Source organism: Martes martes (genome assembly GCF_963455335.1).
Source record: "Martes martes genome assembly, chromosome: 7".
In the NCBI taxonomy this organism is placed as follows: domain Eukaryota; kingdom Metazoa; phylum Chordata; class Mammalia; order Carnivora; family Mustelidae; genus Martes; species Martes martes.
In genome coordinates, this window is record NC_137894.1 from 103,954,149 (window position 1) to 103,974,020 (window position 19,872).

Here is a 19,872-nt window from a genome sequence, read left to right on the forward strand (position 1 = left end):
CAGTGTAAGCTCTGTCCTCGGGTCCTGTCTTAACTGCTCCATGTCAGACACTTAACTCTTCTAAACATTTACTCTTGCCTTAAATCAAATCAATTAGTATTTACTGAGGATATGCAATGAGTTTAGCTCTAAATTCCTTAGAAGAGAGAGAAGTATGAATTTTGTAACACACTCTCTCAAGAATCTAATTATATATAATTAGAGATTACATAGCTATTAAAGATTGCATAGTCCTTTTTCTTTTTTTCCATGAAGCCTAACAGAGGGCTTGAACTTATGATTCCTAAGATCAAGACCTGAGCTGAGCTTAAGAGTTGGACACTTAACAGACTGAGCCATCCAGGCACCCTTCTGTCATCATCAATTTTTTTTTTTTTAAGATTTATTTGTTTGCCAGAGAGAGAGAGAGAGAGAGAGAGAGAGCGCGAACGCACAAGCAGGGGGAGTAGCAGATAGAGGGAGAAGCGGGCTTCCCTTTGAGCAAGGAGCCTGATGTGGGATCACGACCTAAGCTGAAGGCAGACACTTAACCGACTGAGCCACAGAGGCATCCTCCTCTATCATCATTTTTAAAACTTGGTGCAGACAGTAGAGTAGAACAGGGGTATTGGGGAAAGGAATTGTACACCTAGGTTTTGGAAGTGGCAAGTCTGATGGGTTGGTAGGGAAATCTAGTCTTTGCTTCCTCAGGGAAGGGATGAGAAGAAAAGATGGGCAAGAGAATTATTTCATGAGTGGAATCAATAATACTTGGTAATACTTGTTTTCATTTTCTCCTTTTCCTACTCCTCTCTTCTTAAGGTTCAGCTTGAGTCCTACCTTTTCTTTTTCTTTTTTTTTTTTTTTAAAGATTTCATTTTATTTATTTGGCAGACAGAGATCACAAGTAGGCAGAGAGGCAGGCAGAGAGAGAGAGAGGAGGAAGCAGGCTCCCTGCTGAGCAGGGAGCCCGACGTGGGACTCGATCCCAGGACTCTGGGATCATGACCCGAGCTGAAGGCAGAGGCCTTAACCCACTGAGCCACCCAGGTGCCCTGAGTCCTACCTTTTCTACAGAGTCTCCCCTAACCACTCTAACATAACTGTGCTCCTTCTCTGAATTTTATTTTTTGACTTTTGATATCACATATATCTCCAACAACAGTGTTGGCACAAAACATGTCCCAAATTAGATCCTTTAAAGAACCCAGGCCATTTTTTAGAGGTTTCCATGTGTATGTAAGTACATTATTCAGTTGCTATATATGATAGATTTACTTTACATGAGAAAAGTCTGGAAATCCTTTGAGCCTTTCAGTCACACAGGCAGATAAGTAAATGGGTTTGGATTCAGAATATTTAGGTCATAATTTGCCACGAGTTTTTTTTTTTAAATAATTTATTTATTTCTCTGACAGAGAGAGATCACAAGTAGGCAGAGAGGCAGGCAGAGAGAGAGAGGGAGAAGCAGGCTCCCTGCTGATCAGAGAGCCAGATGTGGGGCTTGATCCCAGGACCCTGGGATCATGACCTGAGCCAAAGGCAGAGGCTTAACCCACTGAGTCACCCAGGCGCCCCATGTTTTTTTAATTCCTTTATTTACTCAGCAGACTTACTGTTTGCCAAGTGATGTAGAAAATAAAAGTAAGACACCAGTCTCACTTTTGATAATTTCATAATTTAATGCAGAGAATAATTCAAGTAACTATATGCAATAGTATATGTTCAACATTAGGACATTTTGTCTTGAGAGATTACATTTATATAAAGGAGACCCAGAACACCTTCATCAAGCTTTTGCTTTTGAACTGAGCCTTGGTGGATTTAAAGTTAGTTAAACAAACCTTCTCTAGAGGACTTTCTTAGAGGAAACAAGATAAGTAAAAGCAGAGCAGCAAGGAGTTTGTTCTTGGAACTATTTGCTCTTGGAATCCATATGACTAAATACTGGGCACAAATACGGGAATCATAGGAAATAAGACTGGGAAGATAATTTGGATCTAGGCAGAAGAGGGCCATAATTCTGCATAGTATTTTGCAGAAGAGTAACATCATTTGAGCTACATATTTTGGAATGTTAATGAGACAGTAGTATGTTGACCAGATTATTGGAAAGACTAGAAATGGCAGGAATCAATTTGGAGACTAATTTAGTGGTTCATAGGTGAGGTAATTAAGCCCTGTCTGTGCCTACTCATCCTTTAAGACCTGACCTTAAGCCTTTGCGGCCATACCTTTTCCTTTCCTGAGTTCGGCTGAGTCTTCCTCCCAGGTGTTTTCATATTTCCATACTTACCTTCCATGGTGTTCTTTTTGTGTTTACCTCTCCATTATGCTGTTAGCTCCTTGAGGACAGACACAACTGTGTTATTAGTCTAATAATGACCAGCACCTAGCAGACAAACATTTACTGCCATCTGATGTTAAAACAGCCGATAGGACTGTGAAGAATTTTTAATTATCTGGATATATACTATTTAATAGCCATGAGTCCTAAGTGACTGTTTAAATTTAAGTGTAACTTTTTTTTTTTTTTTAAGATTTTACTTATTTATTTGACAAGGAGATAGAGAACACAAGTAGACAGAGCAGCAGGCAGAGGGAGAGGCAGGCTCTTTGCTGACCAAGGAGCCCAATGCAGGGCTTGATCCCAGGAGCCTGGGATCATGACCTGAGCCAAAGGCAGTCACTTAACTGACTGAGCCACCCAGGTGCCCCTAAATATAAATGTAACTTACTTAAAATTAAACAAAATTAAAAATTCAGTCTCTAAGTTGCACTAGCCACATTCAGGTGCTTAGCAGTGCACCTACAGAACATTTCCATCATTGCATAAAGTTCTGTGGATAATGCTAGGTTGTAGCAGAGGAGCTGGTGTTAGGGATGATGAGGAGATAAACTTCAGCAGTTTATTAGTAGACTAATTTTTTAAAAAAATTTAAGTGCTTTAAAAATTATAGAGAGATTAGCTATTTACTAATGTTAAGACATTTGTTATTTTTAAAAATTGAGAAATTAGGGGTACCTGGGTGGCTCAGTGGGTTAAGCCTCTGCCTTCGGCTCAGGTCATGATCTCAGGGTCCTGGGATCGAACCCCACATCATCAGCGGAGAGCCTGCTTCCCCCTCTCTCTGCCTGCCTCTCTGCCTACTTGTGATCTCTCTGTCAAATAAATAAAATCTTTAAAAAAAAAAAGTTAAGAAATTAAGAAGTTCTTAGGGCATGCCTGGGTGGCTTAGTCATTAAGCTTCTGCCTTCAGCTTAGGCCATGATCCCTGGGTCCAGGGATCAAGCTGCGCATCAGGCTCCCTGCTCAGCGGGGAGCCTGCTTCTCCCTCTCCCTCTGCTCCACCCCCTGCTGGTGTTTCGTCTCTGGCTTTCTCTCTCTGTCAAATAAATTAAAAAAATCTTTTAAAAAAGAAAAAAGTTATTACTCAGATTTTCTTTGATTTGTTTTCATTACTAAAATTTGTAATGCTCTGGTAAGAAAGGGAACTTAGGTGTTTTTTTTAGAACTTAGGTGTTTGAACAAACAGGATTTCAAGTTCTTGATTGAAGTGTATTTTTAAAACATTATAATATGTTGGAATACCTGGGTGGCTCAGACTCTTGATTTTGGCTCAGGTCATGATCTCAGGGTCCTGAGATTGAGCTCCGAGTTGGGCTTTGTGCTCAGCGTGGAGTCTGCCTGAGATTCTTTCTCTCCACTGTCTTACCCCCATGGCCCTCCTCCACCTCACACGATACTCTCTTTCTTTCTCTCTCTCTCTAAAATAAAATCTTTAGGGGTGGCTCAGTGGGTTAAATAAAGCCTCTGCTTTCGGCCCAGGCCATGATCCCAGGGTCCTGGGATGGAGCCCCACATCGGACTCTCTGCTCCGCGGGGAGCCTGCTTCCTCCTCTCTCTCTGCCTTGTCTCTCTGCCTACTTGTGATCTCTATCAAATAAATAAATAAAACCTTAAAAAAAAAAGGAAATAAAATCTTTAAAAAAATTATATTCTACATTTTCATCATGGATCGTATGTTTACTTTTTGGACAATAAATACGTAGCTTAGAATAAATCCCAATTTTTTGAAGTGGTGGTCCCATTGTAATTTATATTGTATTAACTATTCACTGTATAATCTAATGACTGAATAAATTTAATATCTAGGAAACTAGTGTACTAAAAAATAAAAATAAATAAAAAGGAGCGCCTGGGTAGCTCAGTGGGTTAAGCCGCTGCCTTTGGCTCAGGTCATGATCTCGGGGTCCTGGGATCGAGTCCCGCATCGAGCTCTCTGCTCAGCAGGGAGCCTGCTTCCCTCTCTCTCTCTCTCTCTCTCTACCTGCCTCTCTGTCTACTGTGATCTCTGTCTGTCAAATAAATAAATAAAATCTTTAAAAATAAATAAATAAATAAATAAATAAATAAATAAATAAATAAATAAAAAGAAGGTAGCCTTCTTTTTTAAGTAGCTCATTTATAATGGAAATTACTGACAATGAAACTATTTCTTACAAAAGGTAATCCATTTGAGAAGTGAATGGGATCCAGAATTATTCTTTTCAAAAAATTATATGCTTTTTTAGCAAGGGAAATTAGGAACCAATCTGTTCTTCTTTTATATTTTAGGTAATATCTCCCAGCTGTAATGATGACATCACAGTGAAAAAAGACCAGTGTTTAGTTCGATCATTTCTCGATTCTAAATTGTGAGTCACTTAATAGTGTTACATTGGGAGAAAGAAAATGAAAGCACAGTGATAAACTCTTCCACAGTACAAGCTTTATTTTTAAAAGTCTAATCATTTCATGAACTGAGAAGTCATTACATAATATGGTTTACTTTTTGTAATGTAAGTTATTTTTTCTGAAAAATTTTGTATAAAAACTGAACAAAATGTGAGAATAATATTTTAAAAGTTTCAGTAAGCATGGTATTGGTTTTCTCTTCAATTGTAAAAATTTGGTATTTTTATTATGTATACTATTTCATATGATGAACTATGAAATTTACTTTTCATAGAATTTTCTTAGAATATTACTAAAATAATTTTTTGACTTTTTTTCTGATTAAGTCACATTTTTAGAAACTTTAATCTCTGCTTTGTTTCCCAAAAAGGATGTAAAAAAAATTATATGTGTGTGTGTGTGTGTGTGTGTGTGTGTGTGTCTAGAGAAAGAGAGATGTAATTCTCTGGAAAATTTAATATATCTTACAGTGATAAAAATATTTTAATATTACCTTCTATTAATTTTTTTTTTTACTAAACTGAATAGTAAATTTAAGAAATAACAAAAATCAAAATAATCATTGTGGCTTCTATAAGGAAAATATCATGCTGATATAAGGTACCCCATACTGTGTGTAGGAAGGTTGCATAGATTAAAGTATTATAAATGTGAGGCTTCAGATTAGTGTATTTTGATTATATGAATCTTAAGAATTAAGATACTAGTTTTGCATATATTTACCTCCTGCCCTTTATTAAGGATTAGGACATACATGGTCTTTTTAAAACATAGGCAAAATAATTTTGATTTTGAGGTTTATATTTTTCTATGTGTTAATATTATTTAAGTGATCATTTTTATTTAATAATGGTTTCCCTTCCCTTTATTCTTTTCTGTAATTAGTTATTCTATAGCAAGAAAAGATATCAAGGAAGTAGATATTCTCAGTCTACCTGAATCTGAGCTCTCTGCTAAACCAGGTAAAATAGGAATGACTCAATCCATTATTTCATGATGTGGCTTTATATGGCAAATAGTGACTAAACCAAGACTGAATATTCTCTGGTGCCATTTTCGTTGTTTAGAGGTAATATCTACTTTTATTTGATGGCTATTTTTTTAATGGCTAGATAAAATATTTTATTTGTAATTTTTAAGTAAGTTAATTTTTTCATGTTTTACCATTAATTTTTTTAACAGTATCTTCTAGAGTAATAATAAACATTAATATAACATTATGACTCAGATATATTGAAGTCTACTGTATCATTTTATAAGGAACAGCTGAATTTGAGTCCAGATCTTCTGACTCTGAATGTCATTCTATTATTCTATGTTGCTAATTCTATAACAACTGTTTATTCTTAGGGCTACAGAAAGCAAGCATCTTCTTAAAAACTAGAATTGTTCCTGATAATTGGAAAATGGATATAAGTGAAATCCTTGAGTCATCCAGTAGTGATGATGAAGATGGTCCAGCTGAAGAAAACGATGAAGAGAAGGAAAAGGAGGCCAAAAAGGAAGAAGAAGAGGTGGTAAGTGAAATTTTATGTTTGTGACGTAAAGTCATTTTAATACTTTAAAAATTACTGCCTTTGTATATTTTCCTCATTTAGATGCTCTATGTTATTTGTTTCTGCCTTTTTCTAGTTAACATTGATTTGGTGATTTTTTTGGATTCTAACTTAGTGGGTAAATCAGAACTAATTTTTTTTAGCATACAAAGAACTTTTCAGGTTAAATAATCAAGTACAAACTTTTCAAACAACCATGGAGAAAAGAAATATAACTTTTAGGTATATTACATGTGTTAACTCATTTGATAATTGTTACCATGTGGAATTAACTACTACTATCCTACTTTAAAGGTGGGGAAAGTGAAGGTCACAAAGGTTAAGTAACTTTGCCAAGGTTGCACAGCTCACATGTGGAGAATAGGGATTTGAACCTAGATCTGATCTGTCTGAATTTAGAAACCTTACCTCTTTCAGATATTTCACAGTATCTCAAAAACAGTGGGGATTAAAAATCTATCCAAACTGAAAGAATATTTCATTTGGCAGTTTGATAAATCATACAAAAGAGATTGTTTTTATAAGTGCTAATGGGTTTTTTGGTAATATTATGCCATTTAGGATATGTACCTAAATGTAGGAAATTATTCATGGACTGCCAACATCATAGCTTATATGAATATTGTTGTCTATTTATACAGCAGTGTTTTGTCAAGTGGGATAAACTGGTAGTATATTTTTGGTTGTTATGAGGTAAAGAGACCTAGGGACAGACAAAGAGAATGAGTTTACCAAAAAGAAGACCTATTTGAGCATGAAAAATATTTGCTTGGAAAACGTGGAATGCTTGTTTCTGTTTTACATATACAATTATGAATTTATGAAATAAAATGAGTATACTTGTATGTGATGATGAGTATGTGATATTTCTTTCCTTTTACTTCCCCTGCAGTATTTGGTTTTTTGCACTCTGAAATCAGAATGGCGGTTCATACTTACAGGCTGCCTACAGAGTTGCCATAGTAACGTGCTGTTGGTTTTAAGTGAGCATGCTCGGAAAGACAGGAAGGTTTAGCAGAGGCTTGGCAGGTTGCCAATGGAGGTTTGCCAGATGCTTTGAAATGGGCTGTCTTTCTTTTCCTTTCATGTAATGTCTGATTTTTATGTGGAAGAGAATGTAAGTAGTGCTGTATAACCCTGCGGATGCTATGCCCTAAGAGGGAAAGCAAATATTTGCAAGTCAGACTGAAAAATGTTCAGACACTGTACTGATTAAGTAGAAGGGGAATCTAACCATTTTGCATTTGAAAGAAAATGCAGCATATAGGTAAGATTTTTTTTCTAAAATATATTTAGTTACCATTTTGATTGCCAAAAACGGGGTTAGATAAGAATTTTAGGTGTTGATGATGTGGCTAATAATGGTAGGGCTCATAACCAAGCGTAATTGTTTCTTGTAAAAGGGACAGTAGGAGTCTATTTTTAGAATATCAGAGGATGAAGGCTATTTTTCTGAAACATAAGATAGATTTTGAAATGAAAATGATAATGAGACAGTTTGGCAGAATTCAGGATTTAAAGTCTAAATATTAAATGTGATTTTTGTATTTTATCTGTATTTATTTATAGATTATATGTTTTCAGGATAAAATAGGCCACATTTTCAGGGTGTGAACTGTTGCAGTCTGGTTTTGCTTTTTTTTTTTTTTTTTAAGAATTAGCATTAGTTAGGATCTGATATTGACAAAGATTGAAAAAAGATTAGTTTATTTTTGCTAATACTTTTAATTGGAGTCCCTTTTAGAATGCATTTTCTTTACTCCCCACCCCCCAAAAAGCAAACCCTGAAATTTTAAACAAAGAGAGTTAAAAGAGCTTTGTAGTAAGATTGGAAAAGATGGCTATAAAATAGTAAATAGTAAATAGTGTTCTTATTACAGCTATTAATTTCATAAAAATCACAGCATTTTATTCAAGCTGTTAGTAAATGTTAGTAAAAAGGAATGAAGAGCAAAGGCAAGCTCTGTTACCTATTGTTTGCAGGTAATAAGTAAAGAAATTTAAAAAGGTAAGGACCTTTGTAAAGGATAGTATCTTCTTAAAATGTGTTACTTAAATTATGAACCTGTTAAAATTAAGTGGAAAAGAATGCTTTTCATCTACTGAAAAATAAAAGTAGAATTACCACATTTAGGCACTGAGTTGTCTGTTAAATTATTTTCCAGATGGCCAATTTCATAGCATCTACTTTATTGAATTACTTGACAGGAACTAATTCCTCTTTTTTTCTGGCCATAGAGGTAGATTTCTTGAGTGAGATTTTGGTTGCTTTAGAAAAAAAAATCAGCTGCATTTCTTGCCCTTGGATTTAAGATTTAGTTGCTGAATCATTCTAATTTGTCTTGCACAGTAATTTTTAAAAATTTAATGTATTGATAAACTAAAAAGCAGTTTAGTCTATATTATAACAAAGGAAAAAAAGTCGGTCTGGTATAAAATTAATTAAAGTCTGATAAGCCAGGGCCTACCTGGCTTAGTCATTACAGGCCTTTACCACATAGGTGAGGCTAAGCTGTTGTATTACATTGTAGATCATATTCTTCCTGAAATGTAGTAATGCTATGCTTTTCATGAGAATTTATTGTTGCTTTATAATGATAAAAAAGCTCTTTAACATTGTGTAAGCCACCATAACAGGACTTTAGCTTGTCATTTGATGTTTCTAAATTTTATGCAGTAGAATCATACAAGTGTTAGATACTTCTGCAGTGTTTATGGATGGTGGACATTGTTTTCATGTTTAATGCTTTGAATACCCTAAAATAGCCTAAATAAGATTTGAGATTCATGGCTTTATGTGGAGGAGCATCTTTTTTACTTAATATTATTTCGAATTCCGAAGCATTTGTAGTTCAGGATTGGAATACAGGAAATATGTTTCATACTGTTACTGGGTAGGAAAAGACCTGAGAGTCTGACAGGGAGTAGGTCCAATCTATATTGAGGACTGTAAATTTTAACCTATTGATAATTAATATTGAGAAAAAAAGCCCTGGAGAATATTTTTGTAGGCATTACTTAAATGTCTTTTGTTAGGAAAATTTTTTATTAGAAAAGATAACACTGATTTCCTTTTGAGCTTTGAAATTGAAAAGTCCATGTAAACGTAAGTAATTGTGTTTATTCATAAGTTATTCATTGATTCCTTATGTTCACTTTGGATGAATGTAGGAGAGTTGTCTAAGGATAAAGTGAATAGGTGAAGACATTTAGGGGGATTTGACTAGTTGCAGCCCTTATGTCCTTTTAGTTTGCTATACATAGCCTTATGTGTTGGGCCCTTAGAAAAATCTCTTCTAATTTCATATTTAGTAATGAATATAAGAATTTAGTGCATTTTTATAAGAGATGCTCTTTTTTTTGTTTAGAAGTACGGACACCCATTTCTCCAATCTTTGAATTTTCTGGGGAATCACTATTATATCTGTTGACTAGGATTAAATTCCACTATTATAAAAATCAGAGTGCTTTTGTTTTTTTATTTATGGAAACTGGAATTTTTTCTTATATGTAAATCAAGTGTTATTTGTATTTATGTTACCTTGTAAAGGCATTTATTAGTGACCTTTCAAGATCACATTGAGTAAAAACCTACAGTAAATGCTTGATAACCCAGGAAAATTAATGCTAAATCAATAAAAATTAAAGAAAAATTTAAAGGTAATATTAGCATTTTAGGTATATCTAGTAACTCCAGCTGTCAGTCATGTTTCTAAGCAGATTCTGTAAAGTCAATTTTCAATGAATAATTGAGATTTTAACTTTCATTCAAATATAATAACTTATTTGCAAAAGTCTTGAAGTTTAGCCTATTGGACAAGCAAACAAAAATGTCCTAATGTGTTTAGCAAGACCTTTCCTTACAGAATCAGTGTAAGACCAAGGAAATTAGGTTCGCTTAATCAGATTAATGAGGATTGCACAGTTGTACACACAATTGTAGCTTTATTTTTATGTATTTACAAAAAGTCGCTTCTCAAATCAAATTATTTCATAGTTGTGGTAGCATGGAAGAGGGTTGACTGAATATAAAGCCTTAGATGTGATAATATCCAAAGCATAGCTTGATGATTAGAATGTGTGTACCTTTTCATGTAGGGGGAAAATGATTAGTCTTAGTCAAGTCTGATATAATACAAGAGTCCTATAATAATTTGTTTTACGCAGATGGCTGTTGAACTGTTCAGCGAAATTAAAAAAGTGTCTTACCACGTGATGAATGTATCATGCCATCTTATGTATTCCCTGAAATTTTCTGTTTCAGTGTACACAGCAGGAAAGAATGATACCACTGTAAATTTTATGACTACCAACTTTTGTTGAGCCTTCAACACCATTAGTCAGTTCCCAGTTTCTATAATCAAATCACTATGTCCTCCAACCCTGCCCCAGTCCACTCCAACTTCAGAAAGAAACTAGGAATATCCAGCTGGGAGCATACACTACACTTCACTTGCCTGTTCTCCTTCCCTGAAGTACAGTTGACGATATGTTGCTCTCTTCTATATGATGAGTCCCTTGGTTTATGCTCTGGGTCTTATTCTCTTTTTTCTTATCTTAAATTATGAACTATCACTTCTTTCCAGAATCTTTAACCTATTCTGTTGTTTCCTTCTCATCAGCTTTTAAGAATATGCTTCCGTCTCTCCCAGCCTTCTGACATCCCCTCCAGATACTGTCCTCCATCCTGGCCCTTATAACCAGATTACTCAGTTACATCCAATGTTATATTTCCCAACCTCCTGTTAACTCTTCATTTGCTGTAGTGTGTCTTGTACTCCACCTCAGCTAAAACAACCAGTGACCTTCAACAAATTTTCTGTACTAAATCCAAAAAATTTTTATCATGATCTCATTTGACTCCTTAGCAATATTCAGCATTTTTGACATGCCTACCTTCTTCAGTCACCTGACATCCATATTACACTTTTTTTCTAGTTTACTTCCTAACTAAATGATAACAGTGACTCCAAATCTATATGTACATCAAACATGTCTCTTCTTAGCCCCACACTTATATTAACTGCTAACGAGGCTTATTTTGTAAGAACTCAAACTCAACGTGTACAATAACTGTTTTGGTTTTCCCCCTGAAACTGGTCCTTCTCATGGTTGTCCCTAATTTATTTGAATAGAAGCGTGATCCACCAATTATCCAAACCAGATACATGGCAGTCACCTTAATCTTCCCACTCTTGCCCTTCTAACCAATGAGACACCAAATCTTTCTTCTGTTACTTGATAGCTTTCAGGGTTACCCACTTCCCTGTTTCTACTCTCTCCCACCTTAGTCCAAGCACTGTTCTCCTTTACCTGCACTACTGCAGTGGTAACCTTCCCATGTCCCTGCTGGCCTCCTCCAGTCTTTTCTCTGCACTGAACCTAAGCAGATTTTTTAAAATGAGAAATCTCAGTGTGATTCTCTTGGAATAAATTGATTTTAGGGCATAGAAGTAGTAGTATTTATTCTTTTATATTGAAATACTTCTAAAACTTTGCGTAATGTCACCTCTTTCTAAAAGTAGTATACTGGACATTACTTACCTTCATATTTACTCAAGATGTAATTATGGTAGTTTTTTAATACAGTGCTGTCAGGCTTTTAGCCCTTATCCTAAATGATCAATGCCTATTAAGATTGTGAATTTTCTCCGTTTCCTTTCCTCTAAAATCTATATTGTCAACTGGTAATTTTTACATATGATAACTTTCTGGACAATTTAGAATTCTACTTGTTGCACAGGGCTTTACTGTAGTCTAGGGGGAGTCATTTTGACTAATGGATCACCAGAGTTACCAGACTTAATGTTACGGGTTTTTTTTTTCTTTTTTTAATTTAAGTTTTCAGTTTAAGTTTTCTTTTCTTTCTTTTTAAAAAATTTTTAAAAATTTATTTGGCAGAGAGAGCACAAGTAAGGGGAGAGGGAGAAGCAGGCTCCCTGCTGAACAGGGAGCCCAACGTAGGGCTGGATCCTAGGACCCTGGGATCATGACCTAAGCTGAAGGCAGACGCTTAACAACTGAGCCACCCAGGCGCCTCTAAGTTTTCTTTCTAAATTTAGATTCTCATTTGTTATATTTCACTGGGGTGTTAGGACAAGAAAATATATGTTATGCCAGAGCATATGTCATCAGTAAGATGTGGCTTTCGTTGTACCACAATTAAAATATTTAGCTTTTGTAGGAGATAGAAACAGGTAAAGATCCCCACACCAAATAATGTTCTCAGCTTAGTTTTGGAGACTTAGTGACTTTTAAAGATTGTTTACTGAATCCTCACAACAGGATTTTTTATGAGTGATGAAATGGAGGTGTAGAAGTTTTCACAGACCTTTAAAATTTTTTTCTCTTCTCTCCATTGTAAGGTCTATGAAAACAGTGGATGTCAGGTTTTTTGTTTGTTTTAGTCTTTTCCTTTTCCCACCAATATACATATCCATCAACTACCTCAGAACTTGGCTAAAATTAAGCCTTCATTAAACAGTTTCTGAATAAATGAACGAGTGTGGACCATGCAATTATCCTAACATACTGCTATTTGAAACAAAGTGTTGGAAGATTTGTTGTAAGGCTCCAGAAAGTTCACTTTGGAAGAAACCCCGGGATAAGTTATCTACCTTCCCTTCATAATATATGCTTTCTTTTTTCTATAGGCAATCTCATTTCCTTACATAATTTTGTGAGCTTTTAAATTAATTCTTTTTGGCTTAAGCTACTTTGGGATACTTTTCTGCCACTTGCAATAAAGGTTCTTGACTGATACTCCTCTTCCTTTGTATCTTGTCCCAATTATTTCAGGTGTCTTCTGATAGGTCTTTTCCCCTCCAATCCATTCTTCACAAAGTTCCTGCTAGAAACCCTTTAATGGCCTCAGCACCAATGGGATGAAGATTAGGTCTTTTATTGTAGCCCCTTATTAGTTTGGCACTTCATGGTTTGACCTGTGCCCACTTTCAATTCTCCCTGCCACTATTCTCCAGCAATATGTAACCTTTTTTAACACCCCACCTTCCCATATACACACCTTTAGATTTTGCTCGGAAACTGTTTGTTGAGTTTTCAGGTATATTTCATTAAGTATCACTCTTCTGTTGCCCATTCCTTTAAACAGGATTAAATATAGTAGGGCAAATAAAAGGAAGGTCGAAAAAACTCAGTGATATAAAACAGCTGAGATTTAGAGAATCCAACAAGAATCTACATAGAATCCAAGATTTCTCTGAAGGAACAAATAGCAGCTCTACTTGAGTTAAGGTTCAGTATGACCTATAAATGTTCTATGCATTCACCCCAGTCATAAATTGTTCTAGCATTTATTGCATGGTTTTAAAAAAATCAGTATGGCTATTTGGTATGTTCCAGTCTTAAAGTTGGCTACAGTAAAAGCATGAGCAGCTGTTGGTGTGACTGCTTCTTTCGTGCCCGTCCCCCAGCCCAGGGGCAGCTGCCGAGTTGCCTCTTTGGTTGTGCTTCTCGTGGTGCTTGGTTCTGCAGAGTACAGCTAGGTGCCCCCCATCCTCAGCCATTCTTATTGTTTCTTTTCTCGGACCCCCGTTGCATTTATATTATCATTAATGCTAGCTCTGAAACTCAGCAAATGTAAAGTGATCTAAGAAAATCTCCCCAGTTTATTTTCACAAACATTGTTTTCATTCACATACTAACAGAATGTCTTAACTAAATGCCAATCCCTGGTGATAAAATTGTGGGTAAAGTAGGCATGTCTTTAACCTTTCGAGCCCTTACAATGTGTGGGAACCTTCAAGATTATAAACATGAGTAACTGAGACTTAAAAAGAATCTCAGCATTTACTCCTCTCTCTCTTTCTCCTTCTGGAGTAGGGGGTCATCCTTCCATCAGCAGAGAGCAAGACTAATCCAAGCGTTGATCCTCTTCCTTGTGGATTCTTGAAGTCGCTTTCCTTCCCCTTCCAATCCATCAAGCTCATTATTGGCAGAGAGCTTTTAAAACACAAATCTAATATAATTCCTCTTCAGCTCTCTCAGATTCCAGTTCTGATCCTCTAGCATATTATGAAAAAGTGCTTTCTTAATCACAGCCTGCCTTTGCTGGCCTCCTGTTCATGCTGTTTGCTCTAGCTCCTGAGCTGTCTACTCTTCACATTTGGAGGCTTTCCCTAGTATAACCACTATCACTCTGTCTCCAGCAGAACCGCTGACCCCATCCTGTATTCTTTTATGTATTTTGTGACACTTTTAATGTTGTATTACGTTGGCTTGTTTTTCATTGCTGCATCCTCTGCTAGACTCAGAGGGTCAAAAGTAGAAAGTATGTCTTCTCATTTTAAACACAGTACTTTTGTATATTCTTCCCTGACTCACGGTTGCCATCAATAAATGTCCGAAGTGAATTTGAAGATACAGTTTCCAAAGTCAGAAAATTCATAATTTACTAATATATATAGATAGATGCACAACTACATACATAACACTAGGTAGTATATATTGATGCTAAATAAAATGATAAATTTTCTTAAAATTATGATCTTGTTCATCCTTCTTCCATATCCTTAATCCTGTTCTCCATCCTGGCATTTTACTGGGTACATAATTCCTCTTCACATACTTGACTGAATGAAAGGAAGAAGGCATATCAGCAGTCTAGTGGATTTTACCTCTCATTATTACAAGCTTCTCTTACTCTAAAGCCCTTTAAGAATGGAACACCTTCTGGTTATTGACTAGGAGAGAGATGCCATGGGTATGAAGGTACCACGAACAGGGACACCTGGCTGGCTCAGTCAGTAGAGCATGCAACTCTTGATCTTGATCTTGATCTTTGAGCCCCACGTTGGGCATAGAGATTACTTAAAAAAAAAAAAGAAATCTTTAAAAATAGAGAACTTTGCATTTAAAAATACCATGAACAGAGAAAGTACACCATAAGAGCAAACATGAGCCCCCATAAAAAAGCCATAAAGGCAGATTCTTCCAGTTGGAGGCGTTTTCTAGCATATGCAGTTTTAGTCCAAGGTGACTAATAACACAGCTGTTTGCAAAAAAAAAAAAGATTGTGAAGAATTAGTTATTGTAAGAAATTAAGCAGTTTTAATTTTTGCAATGACCATCGGATAAATTTTAAAAGGTGTTCCTATCATCTTTTTTCTTGTGGAAAATTCTTCTCAAGCAGGTATTTATTTATAAGCAGAATTCCTTATTTATTTAAGTCTTATTTTTACATCTGGTAATTGCACCGGAACTCAGAAATTTATGGCCATAATTTTTCATTGAACTTAATACATTCTTGGACATCTACTTTTATTTTTAAAGGTTTATTTATTTATTGGAGAGCGTAAGCGCACAAGTGTGCGGGGCCTGGGGTGGGGTTGGGGGGTGGATCTTAGGGAGACTCCCCACTGACTGCAGAACCTGAAATGGGGCTTGATCCCAGGACCCGGAGATCATGACATGAGCCGAAATCAAGAGTTGGATGCTTAGCCAACTGAGCCACCCAGGTTCCCCGGACATCCACTAACTTTAAAATCAAATATATTTAAAACACCAATTTTTATCTATAAAACTTAGTAAGAATTTATGAAATGTTTGGTACAACCTTAATACCTAATTTGCAGTTGATGGGTTCATTTTTTGTTTTTGTTTTTTTTTCTTAACTTGTTTTGATTTCAAGTCAGTGCCTTTTGAAAAAATACTTTTTTATGTATATTGGATACAGTGGCTTTATTTGAATTCTGCAAGATCATAACTACTGGAAATGAGGTATTGGTCTGAAGGGAAACTATTGTGATTATGAGGGAGAAGCAAAGCATAAGGGTGGTCTGGCATAACGTGTCTCCCCTGCCCCATACCAGAAGTCTTTAAAAATAATATTTGAAATAATATTTGAAATGGTTCTTGGGCTAGTGGATTATTTTTTTCTTTTTTGAGTTAACTCATTGGTCGTTGTTCTAATTACCTTGCAAAAGCAAGACTTTTTAAATTCACAAGGGGAAAAAATTGCCATCTTTTGATTGCAACATTTGGTAATGACCCCTGTTGACTCCATATTGCTAATTTGTGAGGCTTAGAACTTTGACTTAGTTTCTTTGTATTTGTTAAAACTCAAAGTACTCCAGTGCTGTAAATCATTCTGAATGAATGTACTAAAAGATTTTATTCTCTTTCCCTTGATTGCCTCATGGTTTTTTAAATTATATATTTTAATAAACTGCGTGTTCATTGACTCTGGCTGCTGTATTTTAATAATTAAAATTCTTAATACGTAATTTTAAAGGACCTGTTGCCCTCTGGACGGTGAATACTCTATTGGCTGATAGTTAATTTTGCTTTTATTATGGCTTTGAAAGACAAAAATCTGAATTCTTCTTTTGGAACACAGAAAAGCAGTACTCTGAAATTAAATTATAATAATTTATGTGGACAAAATATGTTGTTTTGTTTCTCCTTCTCCATAGTATTGTTAAATTTTAAGTAAGAATTTTCCCAAGTATTTGTTTAGAAGTAGTCAATCAGGAAAGGGAATATTTTATTGAAACCCATGGTCTGTTTGTTTGACTAGAGCCAAGACTTTGACATTATAAGAAGAAATCATTAGATTTATATAATTAGTATGATTAACACTTAGATAGGTACTTGCAGAGAGAGTAGTTTTTGTTTGTTTGGTTTGTTTTTTTTTTTACATGAGTGTTTCCATTGATTTCCCATCCCCAGGAATGAATTTGTGGTTATGAATCTAGTTTCCTTCCTTAAGAAATAATTTTCATTTTTTTTTCAGGGCTTGCAAAGTCTTTTTTACAGAGGCTGTGCAAGAAGGGTAAATGAGAAAAGCAGGCTAATGTGATACAAGAAGGGATGGTGGGGCCTGAGACAAAATGAAATTATATAAACATCTTTAAACCACTATGCTATCCAAACAAAAAAAACTTTGCCGTGTGACTTTGTAACCTCTAGTTTATATTCATTCAACAGTAACAAATTTTAACATTTATATGTGGGTTTTTTTTTTTGCTTTCATTTATTTTTTTATATAAAAAATTTTTTTATAAACATATAATGTATTAGCCCCAGAGGTACAAGTTATGTGGGTTATTTTTAAATAATAAATATGTTTGTAATTATTGTGCTTATCAATATATTTTTGTGGGCCACATGCTATTTTGATGGGTTAAAAAAAAAAACTAAACCAAATAAAGTGAAAACACTTTTACTGATTCCTGAACCTTTCTTCATGGCTACTCTTAGTCTCTGTGTTGATATTCAGGGGTAGGGTTAGAATGGTAGATGGGTAAAGGGTAGAGATTGTGTATTTTGACAGTTGTATCAAATCAGCTCTATAAAAATATGACTTAAAGTCTAGCATTGTAGCATTTGGAGGAAATTCATATTTTCCAGCTTAATAAAATTCCTCTATATTGTGTTCATCAACAACAACAACAATAAATTAAAAAAAGAAGACTGTATCTCACCCTATTCATTGTTCTTTGTATTTATATACTTTACTTTTACAGCCTGAGGAAGAACTTGATCCTGAAGAGAGGGACAACTTCCTCCAACAGCTTTATAAGTTTATGGAAGACAGAGGTATTTTATGCTCTTTATTTAAAAGTAGTCATTTCTTTTACAGTTTAACATTCTAGGTGTTTTTGTTTTTTTTTTTTTTAACATTCTAGGTTTATGCATTATTTTCATTAGAGTCATAGGTATATGGATTTGGATTTTAAGTGTAAAGCCTTAAGAATCAGAGTTGAAAATAAATATTTGGAATAAAAACAACTATTAATACTTATTTTGAACAGAAATATATGTGAAAGTTGTAAGGTATAATTATACTTAAGTCTACTTGAGACTTAGAAAACCGAAAATTGTTATAATCATATTTCAGTAAAGGAAAGGGAACAATAGTAGTATTAATCTACATACCCATTTAGTTACTGGTGCAGTCTTTGCAGCAAGTAAAATAGCCTGATCCTGGATCTCAACAAATGAAACAAAATAGGAGATCAGTTCCTATCTAAATATAATAGGATTTCTTCTTCTTTCCTTTTTTTTTTTTAAGATTTTATTCATTTATTAGAGAGTGAGAGAGAATGAGCAGGCAAAGCGGCAGAGGGAGAGGGAGAAGCAGACTCCTTGCTGAGCAGGGAGCCCAACTTGGGGCTCAGTCCCACGACCCTGGGGTCATGACCTGAGCCAAAGGCAGACACTTAACCAACTGAGCCACCCAGGTGCTCCAAGAATAGGATTTCTAATACAGTTAAAAGAAATACAGCCGTTATAAATTATTCTACTTTTTGACTTTACATAAGTCCTGGAAAATCCTCTAATAAATTAGTCCTAGGAATTCTGTGACTTTGAGAAATCATCCTTCAGATTACTGCTAACAGTCTTAATGTTTGTGTTCAAGCAGTGAAAATGGATGCATACCCTATATTGTACCCTTTCCATTATGTATGTTCTTGCCCAGACTTCTTGAACCAGCAGCATTGTTGGCTACGCCTTGTAGTTGAAGGATTTAGTTCTACCCAGTTCAGTGACAGGTGATTTTATTAGTTGTGAGAGATGTGTTTTTAGTAATCATAGAGATAAATCTAAAGATTATCACAATGCTGAATAAAGAATATAGAGAATATTTTGTATTGTCTTAAATAATTTAGGGTTCTTTAAATATATGCTTCTGATTAATAAAACTTGGGAAATTAGAAGTTGGAAAGCTTTGTATTGATAGCCTGTAATAGCATTTTCCCTTTGAATAAAAATTTTATTTCTGCCTTCATGTTAAAAAGGTACTCCAATCAACAAACCACCTGTTTTGGGCTATAAAGATCTCAATCTCTTCAAACTCTTTAGACTGGTTTATCATCAAGGCGGATGTGATAATGTAAGTAAGGATGTAATGAAAAGTTAAATTATCTAATGTTGCACTGTTATATGCACTGTAGGTAATAAGCACATTTTCTTAATGAACCTAGAATATTAGTGTAAAGATTATTTCCCTTTGTAAATGTTAACAAATAAAAACTTAATTTTCCAGATTGATAGTGGTGCTGTATGGAAGCAAATTTATATGGACCTTGGCATTCCTATTTTGAATTCAGCTGCTTCCTACAATGTAAAAACTGCTTATAGAAAGTAAGTAGTATAGTTTATTCATCAAAGAATACATATTACAGGAATATTTTCCATTTAATTTGTTAACAGTTAAACAAGAACACATCAAAGAACATTGAAGTTAGAGAAAGTATATAAAAAGGTTTAGGTTACTAGATACATGTGACTGAATGTTATTTCATTGAACCAGGTCTGCTTTACTCCATTTTCTGTATTGTCCTGATTTCCTTTTCAAAGTGAGGGATGATGCAGCAGTGTTAATAATCTGATATGGTGATACATGTTATAGAGCTATATTGCTTATGGTGAAATAGCCTTCATATCAAAACTGTGATAGCTATGTTCAGTTATCACAGGTGCAGATTTTTCAGGAAGAAATTTTATGATCAGTATTTCTGTTGATAACCTGTATAAACACTGAGAAATTAGTCACATAGGAAAAGTACTTTAAAAAAAAAGTCTTGAGTTTTACTTTTTAAAAATCTGTGTGTGTGTAATAATACAGTATTCAAG

General features: G+C 34.8%; 1 protein-coding gene across 2 annotated transcripts in view; it reads left to right on the forward strand.

Annotated features, from left to right (window-relative positions):
• ARID4A (AT-rich interaction domain 4A) overlaps positions 1-19,872 on the forward strand; it is a 64,945-nt gene that overhangs the window by 17,481 nt on the left and 27,592 nt on the right. For both annotated transcript variants that reach the window (XM_080809651.1, XM_080809652.1), the window contains exons 9-14: positions 4,598-4,677; positions 5,603-5,679; positions 6,068-6,234; positions 17,760-17,832; positions 19,035-19,129; positions 19,283-19,380. In XM_080809651.1, coding sequence (XP_080665777.1) covers positions 4,598-4,677; positions 5,603-5,679; positions 6,068-6,234; positions 17,760-17,832; positions 19,035-19,129; positions 19,283-19,380 — 590 coding nt within the window. The remainder of the gene's footprint in view (positions 1-4,597; positions 4,678-5,602; positions 5,680-6,067; positions 6,235-17,759; positions 17,833-19,034; positions 19,130-19,282; positions 19,381-19,872) is intronic.